The following is an 18,173-nucleotide window of genomic DNA, read 5'->3' on the forward strand; positions in this document are numbered from 1 at the left end:
TCAGTAGTCCTTTTTTTTTTTTTACAATGTCTCTGATTCATATAGGAAAATTAATATTTTCCAACTACCCTTAAAGTCAACTTGAATTAGTATTTGTTGTCCTCCTCAAATGATGCCCTCTAAATGCCTTTTGCTTAACATCTATGCTGTCTGTGGATGTGGCTATCCTTGAAGAGTATTTGGAAGCTGCAGCTGGTAGAGAATGCAGCAGCTTAGTTACCAGCTTGTTTCTAAGTCCAATTGCAGGTGTTGGTTATTAGCTTTAAAGCCCATTATGACATGGATTCAAGGTATCTCCCCAATCTGATCAATTTGCTTGACCTCGGCTGTCAAGGAATTTTGGCTGGCAATGTCAAGGAGAAGAGCCTTTTCCGCTGTGGTCCCTGCCTTATTGAACATTTTGTTGAACAATCTTCTTCCAGAGTTGAGATCTGCCTCCAAAACCTGATTTTGCTAGCTTGGCGCCCTGATGGGGGCGCCATTCACTGGAAGTGGTTGATGAGTTTAAAAAGTTTACCCCGATGCCATCTGCCCCCCTTGGCTTTAGTTTTTAAGTCTTTTAATTTTAACTGTTTTTATATTTATCTTTTTACCATTTTATAACCATCCCGAGTTATTTTATCGATGAGAGAGGTGGCATATAAATTTAAGAAATCAATAAAAATAAAATATTGTGTTCTACCTGATTTGTAATTACCAGATGGGAACCTGGGGGATCAAATGCAAATGAAGGCACTGTACATTCAGTACAAAAAGAGTGACATTTAGCCTAAAAGACCTACCGTATTTTTCGGACTATAAGACGCATTGGAGTATAAGACGCACCATGATTTTGAAGAGGTAATTTTTTTAAAAATTTCTTGCACTCTGCAGGCCTCCCAAACCCTCTGCAAGCCTCGTTTTTTGCAGAGGCTTGTAGAGTGCTCCTGGAGGCTGGGGGGGGGACAAAAGCAGCCCATTTTTTTGCTTTTGTTTTTGCCCTCCCCAGTTCTCAGGAGCACTTTGCAAACCTCCCAAACCCTCTGCACATCCATTTTTGCAAAGGGGGCTGGGTTTTGGTAGGTCAAAAATGCTGTATTCAGTGTATAAGACACACCCAGATTTTCACCCTCTTTTTTGAGGGAAAAAGGTGCGTCTTATACTCCGAAAAATACGGTATATAATTTCAGTACCTAAATGTATAAAAATCCATATATTCTTCTTTCAGTTCTTCAAATGCATCTTGCGTGTTTTCAACTTGCTGCATTACTTACGTCTGAAAGGAAGGAAGCTATAACTTAAGAAATAGAGGTATCTACTGAAATACCTAATCAGGTCATATGTTTCAACATATATTTTCCAAAGAAGTACATTTGCATTTTTGCCACAGGACTTTAATTGTGTAACACCCTATCTAATGTGATATGAGAAACCTTGGATTATTTTTGACCTTGTTAAATGGTTATCAGTTCAAATTGGCAGCCGTGTCTTGTATGACCAGTTAGACTGCATAACTCTCATTCTTAAAGAAGAATGTAATTTTAACTGTTCTTTTTTGGTCAAAGCTGAAGGTAGGCTAGACATTTTTATTACTAATCAAACAATTACAATGCATCAAGTATACAAGTTGTCTTTCAGGTGTATGGAACTTGCTTTCACTTGCCTGTTTTTGGAGGTAATTTTCAGGGCAAACAACAAAAATGAGAATTATATTAAATATATGTTGACTTCTGCTGAGCTTGGTAGATCGCACATATCCGGAGTGGACAACACCCAGGTGGACTGGTTGAGCAGGACCACCATAGATCCTGCGGAGTGGAGACTGGATCCTGCTCTGTTCCATCAATTGTCCCGCAGATTTGGCACGCCGATAGTCGACCTCTTTGCGTCCAAGGACAACGTGCAACTTCAGCAGTTCTTCTCCCGCTTCCACACCCCAGGGGCGGAGGGGGTGTGGAAGCGGGAGAAGAACCGCTGAACCTTTGCTGCAGCTGGCTGCGGGGTTTACTGTACGCCTTTCCCCCTCTGCCCCTCCTCCCGCAGGTTCTCAACAAGATCATCACGGAAGGCACAGAAGTAATCCTTGTGGCCCCCCATTGGCCCCGCAGATCATGGTTCGCCGACCTCGTCTACCTGTCGGTGTCTCCTCCGTGGCGGATTCCCCCGAGCCAGGTCTCCCTCAGCCAGGGGGCTGTTGTCCATCCGGAGCCTTAGTGGCTTCAACTGGCCGTCTGGCACTTGAGGGGGACCTGCTAAGGGGCGAAGGTTTGTTGGAGGAGTTGGTGCGCACCATCCAAGCGGCTAGACGTCCTTCTACAACAAGGATCTATGATGCCTCCTGGGCCGCCTTCGCCAAATGATGTGAGGAATTGCATATTGACCCGGCTGCTGCACCTGTTTCCTGGGTTTTGGACTTTCTGCAGGGTGGTCTCGACAAGGGCTTGGCTCCTAACACACTCGTCGCCAGGTGGCGGTCCTTTCCACCGTTTGGTCTGGTGATCTGGCTTTGCCCCTCAGCAAGGTCCCCAGGGTGCACCTTTTCCTCAAGGGTGCCTCTAATCTTCGGCCTCCCACCGTTCACCGCTATCCTACCTGGCAGCTGTCTGTGGTCTTGCAAGCGCTCAACGTTCCACCCTTTGAGCCCCTGCGCACGGCGTCCCTACGCCACCTGACTCTCAAGACAGCCTTTCTTATTGCCATAACATCCGCCCGTCATATCTCGGAGCTGGCGGCCCTGTCTGTCTGACAGGACCTGTGTGTGGTCCATTCCGATAGGGTGGTCTTGAGATTGGACCCGGCCTTCACCCCAAAGGTAAACTCGTAGTTCCACAGGGCGCAGGACATCGTCTTACCAAATTTTTGTCCACACCCGTCGCACCTCAAGGAGCGCTCCTGGCACATGCTGGATGTTAGGAGGGCTCTGAAGGTTTACATCGTCCGCACTGCGGAGTTCCGGAGGTCGGAGGCCCTCTTCGTTTCTTTTCAACCTGGCTCCTTGGGGAAGAAGGTCTCGTCGCCGATGGTTGGCAGGTGGCTGTGGGCCTGCATCGCTTCGGCCTATGAGAGCCAGTCCAGCTCGATGCCTCGCAGCGTTACTGCTCACTCCACTCGGCGCGCAGCCACCTCTGCGGCCTGGGCCACCCAGGCATCGATAGTCAACATCTGCAGAGCGGCTACGTGGTCTTCGCCATCGCCCTTCGTACGACATTATAAACTGGACGTTTTTGCCTCGGCTAAGGCATCTTTTGGCAGGAGAGTACTCCAGGCGGTTGTGTCAGCGACCGAATCCTGGGAACCTTCTGCCCGCCCAGATGGACAGTAACTTGGGTATGTCCCATTGCTTGGACTCTCCAAGCGGTGCACAGGAAAAAGACCATTGGTTTACCTGAAGGGTCCTTTTCTGTGTACCGCGGGAGAGTCCAACCCGTCCTGGATGTTCCGTCCGGGATTCGGGTTCTTCATGTCAACAGGATTGTCCTCCTGGGTGCTTCGCTCCATCCTCACGTTCCTGACTTTATCGAAATTCTGGGGAGTGGCCACATGAGGAGGTGTGGTCAAAGGAAAAAAAGTTTCTCAGTCCAAGGGCAACCAGACTGAATTAACCCATTGCTTGGACTCTCCCGCGGTGCACAGAAAAGGACCCTTCAGGTAAGCCAATGGTCTTTCTCCACCAGCCAAGACTTTCCTAGGATTTTATTTTTAAGTTATACAGAAAAAAAATTATCAGAAAAGGGGAAAACAGGGAAGCCTGAACATTATTTTTCCTGTTTAAGAAATACAATAACATACTTAGCATGTTTTTTTTAATATAGTTAGTTGACTGTTTGGGATTGTGTATGTATAATGTAACTCTGTGCTCTCTTTGGGGTGTGTTCTGATCCAGGCTTCCTTAGAAAGCAAAAGCAAAATTCCTTTCATTCAGGGTCAGCAAGGCTTATCAAACAGTCTTTCAAAGGAATGTTTATCTACATGCACTTTATCCCATTAGGAGTGTTGCTAGATAGCTAGTGTCCAAACAGTAGAAGTTCTTCAGCTGGACAGTCATGGGGGTGTGAGCTCTGAAGAGCCTCATATGAACTCTGTCTGACAAACCAATGCCGAGATCCTTTTGGATCAGAACATCCCGGAGGGGAGGAGCAGCGTCTCATCAGACCCAGACGGAGTGCAACAGGTCCCTTGTAGGTCGGAGATTTGCTCTCTGAATCAGCGTCAGATGGCAGCATGGCAACACGGCTGCACAAGAAGCTGACTTCAGGCCAAAGCAACTGAAAGGAGTCTGCAGGAGACAGGATGAAAGCCTGGTAAGAAGATCTAATTAACCCACAGTCATAAATTAGAATTTGGAAAAGGCAAAGAACCTTGAAAGTATTAATAAATAATATTGATGGACAGATCCGGATTTTGGCAAAAAGAAAGAAAGAAGGGAAAAAATGGAGGGTTGAATCACTAGTCCAAAAGCGAGCCATTTGCTTTAAACAATTTGGACAAAAAGGAGAAAGCAGAGAAGTGACAGACCCATTGAAACACAAACTATAAATTTTTAAAAGAGACTAGGAGGCTGAAACGGAAACCAAAACATACCGAGGAGATTTGCTTCGTTCGAGTTTCTTCTAACTAATATATCTTAAGGAACTCCAATTAATGAGAAATGGAATGTAAAAAGGGAGGAAAAAACTCAAGAAGAAAACACTATTTTCTCACTGATAATCTTCTCTGTGCAGTGCATGGAATGTGAAAAGTTTTAATTAACCAATTGTCATAAATCAGAATTTGGAAAAACAGGAGGCGAAGAAAAACATACTGGAGATTTGCTGTATTTTGATTTTATTCCAATTAATATATTTTGAGCAACTATAACCAACAAGAAGCAGAAGGTAACAAGGGAAAAAAAATAATAAAATCAAGAACTGGGAAAATATGAAGGGTTTTTGTTGTTGAAGGGAGAACAAAAGATCAAGATGGCTTCCGTTTCTCTTCTTCTTCTTCACATCAGCTGAATTAGTTAAATTTAAGGTGGACCAGAATTCTGAAATAAGAACTGTATAACTGACTGTAATTTTGGAACTGGACATTAAGGTAACAAGGGGGGGTGGTAAAATCAAGAGCTGGGAAAAGACAAAGTTTTTTTCTTTTGTTTTTGCTTTTTTTTGCCGAAGGAAGAACAAAGGATCAAGATAGCCCACGCCTCTTTTCCACTCCACATCAGCTGAACTAGGTAAATTTAAGGTGGACCAGAACTCTGAAATAAGAACTGTGTAACTAACTGTAATTTTGAAACTGGACATTAAGGAAAGGTGGGAATTTGAAGAACTACGTGAAATTATAAAAAAATATGCATAAATCATTAAAATCAAGTCTAAATAAAATTTTGAAGATAGCTATTGAGGAGAAGCAGGAAGTGAAGGAAGAAGAGGGGGATAATGATAGGGTAGAAATGGTGGAAAATAAAAAGCAGACAAAAGATCTGACTGAGTTTGACAGTGGCATAGGGAAAATTGAAGAGGGGGGAGGTTACACCCCACAAAGGGAAATGCAAAAGATTTAACTGGGTTTGACAGTGGCTTGGGGAAAATTGAAGAGGGTGGACATGTCAAAACAAAGAAAAGGGAGAAGACAGGAATAGAGAAGTGGGACAAAAGACTTACTAGGAAAAAATCAAACAATTAGAAATTGTTATATGGGAATATAAAGCTGAGATATGTGGTTTATTCCTATATATGATAATAAAATTGAGTTGCTAACTGATTGAATATGATAATGGAAATATAATTAAAGGTTAAAATATATGGAATGTGGACAAATATGAAACTTATGTAGAGAATGTAAAATAGAGGTATGTGATTCATTTTTATACATGATAATGAAACTGAGTTGCTAACTGATTGAATATGTCAATGGAAGGACAATATAGGTTAAAATATATGAAATATGAACACACATAGAACTTCTAAGATGATGAACAAAGTGAGATATGTATGAGGAGTGAAAAGGGGGGAGAGGAGAAGGAGAGAGGAAGGGGAAGTAAAGTAGGGAAGGATGATAGAGGGAAGAAAGGAAGAAGAGAGGAGGAGGAGAGGGAGGGAGAAGAAAGTGAGGGATAAGAACAAATGTGTAGGGAGAGCAGAAGAACCAATAATTGTTTTGGGGAGTTGATAGTAAGACGAATTGATGTAAACATTTAACAATATAATATGATGTTGTATAATATGATGATGTATGACCAATAATTGTTTTGAGAGTTGGTGGTAAGATGAATCGATGTAAACATTTAATAATACAAAATGATGCAGGCTATGTAATAGTATACATGTAAATTATATGTTATGAAAATGAAAAAAAACATTTTACAAAAACAAAAAAGTGAGATGTGTTCCGCTTGTTATTCTATATAGTAGATTAATGGAATTGTAATGAACATTGAACAGTAAGGATTGTTATTTAAAGACAATTAAGGGTGAGCTAAGTCAAGATATGGAAAAATGGAGAGGGAACATGAAATATACTTACAATGGGAAATTATTGAGATTATAAAGGCAGAACTACAAATTTGGGGCATGTAAGGATGCATAACTATATAAATATAATGATGAAATAGCTGGGAATCATAACCAGGTCTATATCTGGGCCAAAAATAGGCTGGGGAGGGGGGGGGTTAAAAATACAATTATTATATGTGTATACTTTTTTCTTTTAAAAAAAGAAGGAGGAAGATATCTGTTAAAATTAAATATGTATATTGAAAAGGAATTATAAATATCATCAACATAAAATGGAGCTTGCTCAGAGGCTGAAGCCAAGTAAATGAGAGGAAGAGTGTGAAGTAGAGGAAAGAGGTAAGGGAAGAAGAGAGGGATAGGACAGAGGATGAAGGGGGAAGAGGAGGAGAGAAAGAAGGAGTGGAAAGGAGAGAGAGGAAAAGAAGAGAGGAAGGAGAAGTAGAGAAGAGAAGGATGATAGAGGTAGATAAAGGAGGTAGGGAGGAGGAGGAGAGGGGGAGAAGAAAGTGATGGATAGGATACAAATATGGTATATGGAGAGCAGAAGAACCAATAATTGTTTTGGGGAGTTGATAGTAAGACGAATTGATGTAAACATTTAACAATATAATATGATGTTGGTTATGTAAAAGTATACATGTAAGTTATTTGTTATGAAAATGAAAAAATAAAAAACTTTATATAAAAAAAAAACAGAGCAAAACAAAACTTGGCAGAGTTTCTCACAAACAGAACTTTCCAGACTGGTGAACAAATTGTTTCCTGCAAAACCCCACTCCCCATTCGTTCCTCTTTTGTTTCCTATGGAGGGGGCCAATCACCTCCAAGGTGTGGGTTTACTCTTGAGTCGACCCTGTTTTCTTAGTTCTTCTTGTCTTCTGGCAGCTCTGTGCATGCGCACACTGGGAATAGGCTCCAGCTGTTCCTCTGCCTCGCTGCTGTCTGTCTCTCTCTCTCTGCCTCCAATGCAGAGCCCTCAGGCCTGGCCCCTGTTCATCTCTAATCTCCTCACTGTCTGACTCTGCTGACAGCTCCACAGGCCGTCAGTGGACCACAACAGGGTAAGGTACAGGATGTGTACACATGCTTTTTAATCACACAATCCTGCTAGTTTTAGGAGTTTTAGGATCAGGAAATACAATTTATTTTAATAAAAAGGAATAGTTAGAATTAAAATTTGGAAAATCTGAACTGGAGAGAGCCAGCTTCTAAAGTCTTCGGGATTAAAATGATCTCAAAACAAATGATTCAGAAATACCCAGCAATGTTCATTCTGCCCTGTCTGCCAAGCTAGCATTCAGCTGGGAATACTCCTGAATTTCACACCGGAAACTTTTTCTCAGATCCACTTAATAAATTAGCTTTTCCTGTCCAAAATACCTAAATTTTTCAATTAGCTGAGATACGTTTAAAACATTTCACTTTAAACTTTTTTTATGTGCATGTTGAACGTGTGTGTGTGTGTGCGCGTCTGTGTGTTTCTCCCTGTATGTATCTCTCCACGGAAAAAAACCCAAGGCATTGGGGCATGAACCCAAAATTTCAACTTAAATATAATGTGTGATTTGCCCATCTCTTCCCAGAAGACAAAACTCAATAATGCCTGCAAATAAACCTCTTTACAGGGATATTTTTCTTTCACAGTTTTAATTCTAACTTAACTTCTGTGGTCCACATCCCATGTTTAAAAGGTTCCTAAGGGGATGTGCGTAAGTCACTGGTGGGAGTCACTTATCTTTGCTACCAGTTTGCAAATGTGAGTGCGCTCGCATGCACAGAAGCTCGTGCATTATGTTGGGGCGGGTGGGCGGCGCCTCTAGCAGCCGCCGCTACTGGTTCACTCAAACTGGTAAAAACCGGCTGAATACCACCTCTGGCGTAAGTGCACTAACGTGCCTATCATCTCTTGCCACGTTTTGCTTTTTTCATTTTGTTCGTTTAAATTTGTAGTTTTTGTTCAGCAAATAAATAAATAAAATAAATATGTCAGAGCAAGTATTCATAAATCAATCTACTTCAACGTGATGCCTCCAAAACCTTTGGAATTCTTTCTCTACAATTTCTGCAAATAGGGGAATGCTACCTAGAGATAGTTAAATGATAGTTCAACAGGTCTATAAGGTAAACCATTTTGAAAAATTGTTGCAAGGTTTATGGATTTATTTTACTTTAGATGTTCTTATTTTAATAAGATTTTTCCTTATGGGCTTTGAGTTGCCCTGGCTTGTTTCTTCTCTGCCATTGTTTACCTTGCCTTAACACCAATAGGATCCTCGTCAGGTTCAACAATGATTTATTTTACTTTAGATGTTCTTATTTTAATAAGATTTTTCCTTATGGGCTTTGGGTTGCCCTGGCTTGTTTCTTCTCTGCCATTGTTTACCTTGCCTTAACACCAATAGGATCCTCGTCAGGTTCAACAATGATTTATTTTACTTTAGATGTTCTTATTTTAATAAGATTTTTCCTTATGGGCTTTGGGTTGCCCTGGCTTGTTTCTTCTCTGCCATTGTTTACCTTGCCTTAACACCAATAGGATCCTCGTCAGGTTCAACAATGATTTGACTTGTGAGGTTAAGAAATAATAATATTTCATCTAGAAATGTGTTACGCAATAGGATAAATACTTTGTGTTGTTTTTCAGCCATTTGCAGAAAGTGGAAACTCATATTGGAGGCTGTCTTGGGAACAACCATTATTACATCTACAAGAGGTAGCATAATTCTTATCCTATCACAGACTAAGCCACTGATTCTACAATGTCCAGTATAGATCCGTATCAACAGATTATGGTAAGTGGATAATTGTTTTATTTTGATTACTCAAGATAATTATTTTAATTATAGTAACAATATCAGGACCTGCATGTTTTGAAATATACAGATAGGAATAATTTAAAATAAGGAAATAAAACGGAAAGGCACTGAGTTAAAATAAATAGTTCAAATTGCTTGCTTGAAGTTCTATAAAAAGAAACTGTACTAACTGCCCTATGGAACTGATTCCAAAAACCTGTAGGAAATTACAATATTTAGATATTTGAGCTGACAATATCCAAACATTCCAGTATCCTGGAACAAGTTCTTGCCATTTACACTGCAGAGATGCTCTAACTCCTAACAAAATATATCATATATTTGTTTTGAAAGCTAGCAAATCATTGTAGTTATTTCAGAAAGAAGCAAAGTAGATTATTGGGATTCATTTGAAATAAGTAACTGATCTGGTTCAGATATCACATTTTCTCAGTCTGCAAGCTGTGCTTGGGAGATCAGAAATAAATGGCAACCTTTTCTAGTTTCCCATTCCTATGTCTTCCTTTAAAGCAAGCTTTTTTATTCCCTTCTATGGTTTGCCATGGTTATTTGAATCAGGCATTTGTCAAGAAGTCCCAACTAATCCTGGATCCTGATTGCTTATTTATTTCTTTGAGTGTTTGCAGCCAGTGTTGTGCTAGAGAGAGAAGGAAGCTACAAAAGAAATGCCTTGACTGAATTTTCAATTCCTTATACATCCTTTATATCTGCTGATTGTAACCTTGTAAGGATGTAGTCCTTATATTCTTTTAAGTACAACAATAGCTCATACTTAAAAAACACAATGGCTGTTCCACTTTTAACTATATCGTCACTGGGTTAATGTTACCCAGAGCTTCTTTTGCCTACTTCACACAACTTTAGTAAAATAAAGAAAATTAATTAGTAAATTAAATCATCAAGATTCATAATTGTATATCTTTGAATATGCATATGTAGGGCCATATTGTAGAAGAAAATCATTTTTTCGCACTGCAGTTGCGAACCCATTGCAAAATGTTAGAATATTTAGCAGACCAGCAATGTAGCAAAACCTATAAATTCAGCATAAGCTGCCCACCAACTGCTATCTTGCTGCATGTATGCCTGGAGTTCTCCATGCTGTAATAGAGAATGTGCAAGTTCCCATTATATAAGAAAGAGGGTGTATCTACCCGATTAACTGTTTTGCATCTTCATGCTATTGGTTTGGGCTCAAAGAAAAAGAGAAATTGGATATTGATTAAAATAATCAAGATATACAATATGTCCTAACATGGTTTGATTCTTAGCTTGAAAGTAAGACTTCAAATTGTTCTCATTATATTTATAGAGAAGCACCTTCCATGGAGGTTTTACAGATGCAAACTAAAAATTTAAGTGACTATCCTGTTGTATTTTTGTTTCTGAAATTATAATTCCTGCTAAATAATTCTTTATTGCTTTTAAGTTGCTGAAATACAACAAAAGGCTTGTAGTTCTTATAAAATGAGTAACACCAAAGCATTAAGCATATGAAAACGTCAATATATATCTACAAGAAATTCCATTGTGTACGTGCAAGAAAGAAGTACCTGGGAAAATCCCTTCCAGAATTGGATTTCGGTTTCTATAGCTGAAGAGTACTAGGTTCCCTGTCTTGCTGGACAATGTTAATATTTCATCCTGGTCAATTTTGTCTCACTTCTTTATCCATTTATGGTTTGCTCAATTTTGCACAATTTGTATCTCTTGAAAGTTGATGCTCTACTTGTTCCTTCCTGATTCATTTTATTTTTTTAATATATAATTTCGTTTGGGGTGTATTTTGGAATATATGTAGATCTTGCTTAGTGACCACAATTGGGGCTTGGAATTGTTGCTAAGCGCCGCAATCACTAATTGGAAAATCATGTAACCATGACTGACGTATGACCAGCTCACTTCCAATTTGATTGTTAGGCGAATCACTGTGGTTGATACATGCAATTTTACTTAGCTCTGCTTGTCGGAAGCTGGTTGTGAAGCCTAGAAATAGTGACTGTATGACAGTGGGACATTTTGACAGTTATAAATGCATACCAGTTGCAAAGCACCGAAGTGGCAATAATGTGACGATGGGATATTGTAACGGTTGTAAATGCAAGGATTTGGGTTTTTTTTTAATACTGTTTTAATCTTGAACATCATTAAACAAAGTAGTTGATAAGTGAGGACTAGTTGTAAACACAGATCAGGTAGAAATACATGCACTAAAAAACGATGGTCTTGTTTGCTGTCCTTTGATAATAGACTTGGTCATAATATTATTTAGTAGGAATGATGATCACCAAATCAAAGTGATAAGGAGTTGTAAAATCAGGAGTTAATCACCACAAATTCTCTTGTATTAGTAGATCCTTTCAGCAGTTCATATCTTTCAGAGTAATCTCTGAAAAAACAAACCTTTTTTGTTAAAAAGTATACATTTAATAACTTCATCTTGAAGATATTAGTTTCTTTAGTTCTTTAATCTGTGGCAGCAAGTGAAACACCTACTAAGTAAACTGTATGAATCATTTTTAATGCTATACTATTTGTTTTCAATATCTGGGAATTAGCAAAGTGTTTTGGCTGCTTGACTTCATACATTAGGGAAACAACTCAACAGTTACTGTAAAAATTATCATGTGCTCTCAAATGCACAGGTTTTCTCCATAAAGTTCACATTCCTATAACTCTAGTCAAACAAAAAAGTTAAAGTTGAGTTGTATTCATATTCTTTGGAAATAGTTGGCAAAACATGCTCACCAAGCAAATCCTTCATCATAATGTTCTTCTAAACATATCCTTCACTTTCTTGGAATTTTTTTAAAATTTGTGATGTGGATTTGACTCTTACAGCAGTCATATCCTTCTGAGACAACTAATAATTCTCAAAAAGCAATGTTGATGCAATAAGGGTTTCCCCCCTTTTTTACCCCCTTTTTGTTTGAGGTTTGACTTAGTGGGACAAAAGGAATGGAAGTGGAATATTGCAAGTTGTGATAAATAAGGTAATAGTTATATTGTTCAAGGATGCTTTGAAATAAGCTTTGACTGCCATCTCCTGGATAAAGGGTTCAAGTTGGAAATAAAATAAAATGGGTTTTCCTCTCTTTATGCAAATTTGCTACTACACAATTGATCATTTTCATTTAAGAATTAGCTTTATGTAAAAATAATGTTCCATTCTATGATTTGTTTTAAAATCATGACAGGACTTTTGCCCATCAAAGCTGTTGAACAGTTTCCTGCCAAAATCTTTTTTTTTTATTTGCCTTCACACATGCTGTGAGGCGGTTATACCTTCCTTCCTTCCTTCCTCCCTTCCTTCCTTCCTTCCTTCCTTCCTTCCCTTTTCCCTCCCTCTCTCCCTCCCTATTTATCAAACACACACACACACACACACACACACACACACACACACAGCAACTGGATATAATTTGGAACAGCTTATAATTCTCCAAAGAGGACCAGATATTTCTCTCTTTTTTGCATATTAATATTATGTCTCATTATTCAAATAGATAAAGCTCATGGATCTCCATCATTCATTAATAGGTGGAATCAGGCTGCTGAGCAAATAACTGCAGTATAGTTTGAAAGATAGTGACTCTTTTCCCCCTGAGCAATCCAGTAATGTTTGCCTTTGCATTTCTCTGAGTCTACCAGCAATCCCTTAAGCGTGATCTGTTCTGATGGTTATCATCAACCAAGATAGCAAGATTGTACATGATTTTTTTTATTGCTTGGATTTGATCCTGTCACTCAACAAAATCCGAACAACCAACAGAGATAATTTGTTTCTTTGTTCTTGTCTATTTTAATGTTGCCCATGGCTGTTCTTAGGAAGAAAATTGCCAAATTCTCTTTGATTCTATCAACAGTATTCTGGTCTGAGGAGGGCAGAAGAATCAGGGCTGTTATATATCTCAGCTCGCACACCCTTTCATCCTCAGTCATTCAGCCTTACTAGCTGTTGCAACAGTTGACATTTTTGCATGACAGTCATATCACTTCACTTCCAACCACAGTTCAAAATGCTGGTACAAGCCTTTTAACTCTACAGAATTCAAGTAGTGGAAATGAATGTGGCTTTTCATAGCAATGTAAGTCAGAAAAATTTGCCCCTTACCACCACCAGCAGGATGTTAGCATGACAATGTTTGTGAAGGTCCAGTTAGTAGTGATTATAAAGAAATAAATCTTTCTGACCTCATTCAAGGAATGTTCTTTCCAGACTAGGCTGCTTGGCACCAATTTGATAAATTTTTCAGTATCATCAAAAACTGTAAAGGTTTCTTTAATTATCAAATTACAAATTTTCAAATTATTGCATTTTTTTGTTGATGTAAAGCTATTTGGAATATATTGATATAACATAAAAACTATTTTGAATATATCAATGCAATTATATCAGCATTAACATAACTATATAATGAAATTATAATAAATAGTAAACTGCATGACTGAAATTAGTTAAGTTAATTAATAGGTTGGCTAGCTGGTCATTTCTCAGTTTGCAAACATTGACAGATTGCTGTATGTCTCTTGAAGCAGAACATGCTTCCTATATTTTGTTCTATATTTTGGTCTCCCTAGATGTATTGCAATATACTTGCTATGCAGGCAATAATAGGAGTTATGGTTTGATTCATTCATGGGATATAAGATGGAGAAGGTTGCTGTCTTGCTTTGTATGGAAATGACAAGTTTCACTTTGGATTCACACAAGATTTAGGCAAAAGCAAACTCTTCCTTTGCATCTTCTCCTAAAGCTGACTGTCGGGGTACAGATGGACGCTTCTTCCTTCTTAATCTAAACATTGCTTGCAAAGACTTTTGAAATTTGGCAGATAGTAAAGGATATTTTGATATGTCTAAGTTTGGACAGATTTATGGACAAGTTTTTGTTTGGCACAGGACACACTGTTGAAAAAGTTACTCAAACCTGCAAAGTTAGAAAATCACTGCTATAAGTCCATATAGTCCTGAATACAGATCTTTTTTCTATATTTGTGAGTTGCATTCTATGATCTTTAGACATCATTAAAAATTGTATTTAATCAGTTAAATTTAATTAAAAATATATATTTTTCCCATGGGAGGAATGTGCATGCAAATTTACCTAAAAGATTGCAAATGTATCTAAAAGACTCTTGTAAAATCAGTGTCTACTTCTAGCAGTGCTCTTGCTGACTAATGACATATTTGAACAGTACCTGTGCTTCAAGGGGAGGAGAGTTAGTATGATGAAACTCAAACTCAAACACAAAGAGGAAGAAAATAACCTCAGATGAATAGGAGTGGTAGCAGTCAGCTGTGCTCAATGTAACCTATTGATCTGAATTTTCAATAAAGCTGAAGAGAAAATAACTTTATAATACACAATGCTGTGTGTTCCGGTGTGTACTTAATTTTCTTTGGGGGAGGAAAGGGGAACTGTAGGTTAGCTAAAAACTCATTAATGAGCTGTTACTATTGGGTATACATCTTTTGCTTCCTAACCAATTGTTGTTTGACATTTAGGTGGAACATCAGTATTCGCACAGATTTACTGTGACAGTTAAGCAAGCTAAAAATGTCACCAAGGGGGCTTTTGGAGATATGTGTAAGTATCACTTTGGTGTTATTTGTATTGCATTGTTTTCTTTTCAGTTCTTACCACATGAGTTCAGATGTTCTTCAGGTATGACTGATTTTCAAATTAATTTTTGCTGCTTCAGAGATTTGAAATGTAGCATGTGTGTGTTATATTAAATAAATAAAGCCAATGCAGATCTGATACCAATTTGAGTCATTCTAGAGCTTTATTGGTGGAGATTCTTAGGATTACAAACTTACAATGCCTTTGCAGAACTGATAACATTTTTTTTTCTTCCAGGCTTTCCAGATAAGGAAAAGTCTAGGTAGAGGTTGAAGGAAATATGGAGAGGGTAATTTTGTCACTGACAAATCTGACCTTTAATTACGTTGAAATGTTTTATCTGGAATCTCCCCTATGGGGTTTTCAAAGATCATTATTCTTTAGAACTTTTTTTTACTAGTTTTGTTTCTTAGAAACAGGTATATTACAAATAGTGTTTTTATGAAAGACCACTTTATTTTGAAATCAAGTGTTTATACCTCATAAAATGCAGTGATATGGAATGGGCAATGTTCAAATTCTGATTATAACTTTTTTGAAGCAGAGGGAGAGGCTTGTAAATGTTGTGCAAATATTATCATAATCACCACTATCTTTCCTCTTAAAATGGTCCTGTGACCATGCAATGTGTTGCATGTTCAGTTGATTATTAAGGAGAAAGGTGGTGCTAGAAGCCGACTCTAATGTCATCCTGAGTGCAGGTAAATCCTTTTCATATAGTTTCAAGTGAGGAAAAAGGAAGGTCCTACTTGGTTGCTGACCAATGAGTTCGATTTACTTGCACCTGGACATTTGGAATCTTCTGTCTTACGATGATCATCTGAGCATACATTCTTGTGCTGTGACACAATCATTTAAAGGTGTAGTAAGATACCAGCAATACTACATTTTTTTTCATGAATAGCTAGAGCAAAATCCAGAATTTCCTAATTTGCTATATGGCAGACTAGATTTCAAAGAGTTAATGATATGAATGTTTCAGTTACCAGTTATTGTTTTTTTTAAATAAGTTAAAATGAAAAATGTTTAGAACAAATTTCACTACTTTGTCTGAAGTTTATAGTAAACCTCCCATTAAGAAAGAATCAGCTTCTTCTAATTGTTTCCAATTCTATTACATTATGAAAAATGTTTTAGCCATTTCTTTACGTCAATGAGAGATTTTGGAATTCTAAGCTGAAAACGACATTCCAATTTGTGACAGCTTGCAGTAAAAATCAGTTCCAGTAAACCCCCAATTACAAGAATATAAATACATTTGCAAAAATGCTATCAAAAATCCCTAACAATTATTTATAAATAACGGTGTCAAATAATGCAACTTCAGAAGGACAAAATCAAAATTCCAAATAAGAATCATAACAGGGAAAGCTAGAATATAAAAACAGTTTTCACATAACTGAAGATGGACAAAATCCAAATGTCATTGAAGATGATCTGAGCTCCAGGTTCAGCATCTAGAGGTCACAACAGATGTCTTTATTGTTGCCAAGAAAACTACAACTTCTTCATATAAGCAGGGGCAGTCAAGTACCATTTGAGGGATTTCATATTGCTTTTCAGTGTTTCTCATATCTCTGGCTTCATTGTGAGGACCGGCATTAAAATAAGATACAATATAATAGTGCAATCTATGTTGTAATTGTTTATAGGAAAATATTTAGTTGAGTTATGGTTATTCCCTGTGAACATGGATAAAGTTTTGGACTGATCCTGCTTTATCATTTGATTTATGTTTCTGATTTTAGAACAAGTTATCTAAACAGCTGTCTTTCCTTTTCCTTTTCCTTCAGTTTGATATAATGGTTAAGATCCTGGCATAGAAACAGTAGCTTGTGAATTGTAGCCCTGCCATAGGCATGAAATCTAGCTGGGTGACTTTGGGTCACTCTCTCTCTCAGCCCAACCCATCTCACAGGGTTGTTGTTGTGGTTAAAATAGGTAACTCACCACTTTCAGTTACCTATTAAGTAATTAAGGTAGAATAAAAATTTAATAAATAAAAAATAATTTCTCCTGATTTCTTTTCTTCTAAATTTTGCAAAAGAAATGCATTTAACTAAAACACATTTCATCACCCAGAATATTTCTTTGTTTTTTCCCTCTTATTACCTCACTTTCATTAAGCCCATAGCAGAGTACCTCTACTACTTGTTAATAACAGAACTGAACATTTCTCAGTTTTTTAAATTAATAAATTGTCTATTACAGCTAGTAATTAAATTAGAAAATTGTTTAGAAGCTTAATTAGAAGATTCTATTGATCCCTTTTTCATTTTCAAAAATACACATTTAATTCTGACCTAACAAATTTGAATATTAGAATGTTAGTAAAAGAAGTATTGTTTGTAGTGAGTCTGGAAACTAGATTCTGAAACAGTCTATTAAAACATGTATTTTCCATTCAATTAGTCAACAAGCCATCAATCTTCATACATCTTGCTGAAGCTGATTACATCACATTTTCTTAAGGGCTGGTTGCAAAATTAACTAGAGATCAGAATTTGATTAAAAGAGAGAAACAACAGCTATGGTGGGATAATGATTTGATTTATAGGATCAACTCAGCATACGCTAGAACACACAATGTTCCAAGGGAAATACATGTTAAATTTCTTAGAAAGACTACAAGAGATGAGGTCTTCGGAGCTCAAAGGGTGGGACCATTAAAATGCAAAGACAAAGAAATAACCATTCTTAAACAAATTCCGAAGAAAGTAAGAGATAAGAGGAAGAAATATTCCTCTTTATCGAAGAAATTATATAATAAAGGAATTTGGTTTAAATGGTTATTTCCAGAAGGAATGCTGATTTTCTGGGAGGGCAGCAGAATTAGAATCAATACAGCTGCAGAGGCGGAGGCCTTCATTAAAAAACATAGTGCCCTCCTAGATGAAATAGGGGACAGTACAAAAGACATGAAGGAGGGAGGGGCTGTGGCTCCGCCAGTAGATGGGGGGGGGGGAGGATGCAACAGTGAAAAGACTCAGGTCACAAAAATGAGTTTGAAACATTATTGCAATTGTTGTTATAATGTAATTGTTGGAAGTGACACAAAAGATGATTGAATATATTGATGATATAATGTAAAACAAAAAGCTGCTAATGTCTATCTTTAAATTTTTGATGTTTTTTTTTTCTGTAAAAGTTGTGAGATTCGGGGGGATTTCCACCTTTCGCATGATGTAGCTGTCAAAATTTTCTATACCTATTTACCCTTTTCTTATAAACATTTGTAAAAACCAATAAAATTCT

At 37.7% G+C, this 18,173-nt stretch overlaps 1 protein-coding gene across 2 annotated transcripts in view; it reads left to right on the forward strand.

Moving 5' to 3' along the window:
• Positions 1-18,173, forward strand: part of PLA2G4A (phospholipase A2 group IVA) — a 78,373-nt gene that overhangs the window by 18,570 nt on the left and 41,630 nt on the right. For both annotated transcript variants that reach the window (XM_081948796.1, XM_081948797.1), the window contains exons 2-3: positions 9,121-9,268; positions 14,801-14,882. In XM_081948796.1, the coding sequence (XP_081804922.1) occupies positions 9,236-9,268; positions 14,801-14,882 (115 nt within the window). In that variant the 5' untranslated portion in view covers positions 9,121-9,235. The remainder of the gene's footprint in view (positions 1-9,120; positions 9,269-14,800; positions 14,883-18,173) is intronic.

This window comes from Natrix helvetica (genome assembly GCF_964273705.1).
Source record: "Natrix helvetica genome assembly, chromosome: 3".
Taxonomy (NCBI): Eukaryota; Metazoa; Chordata; class Lepidosauria; order Squamata; family Natricidae; genus Natrix; species Natrix helvetica.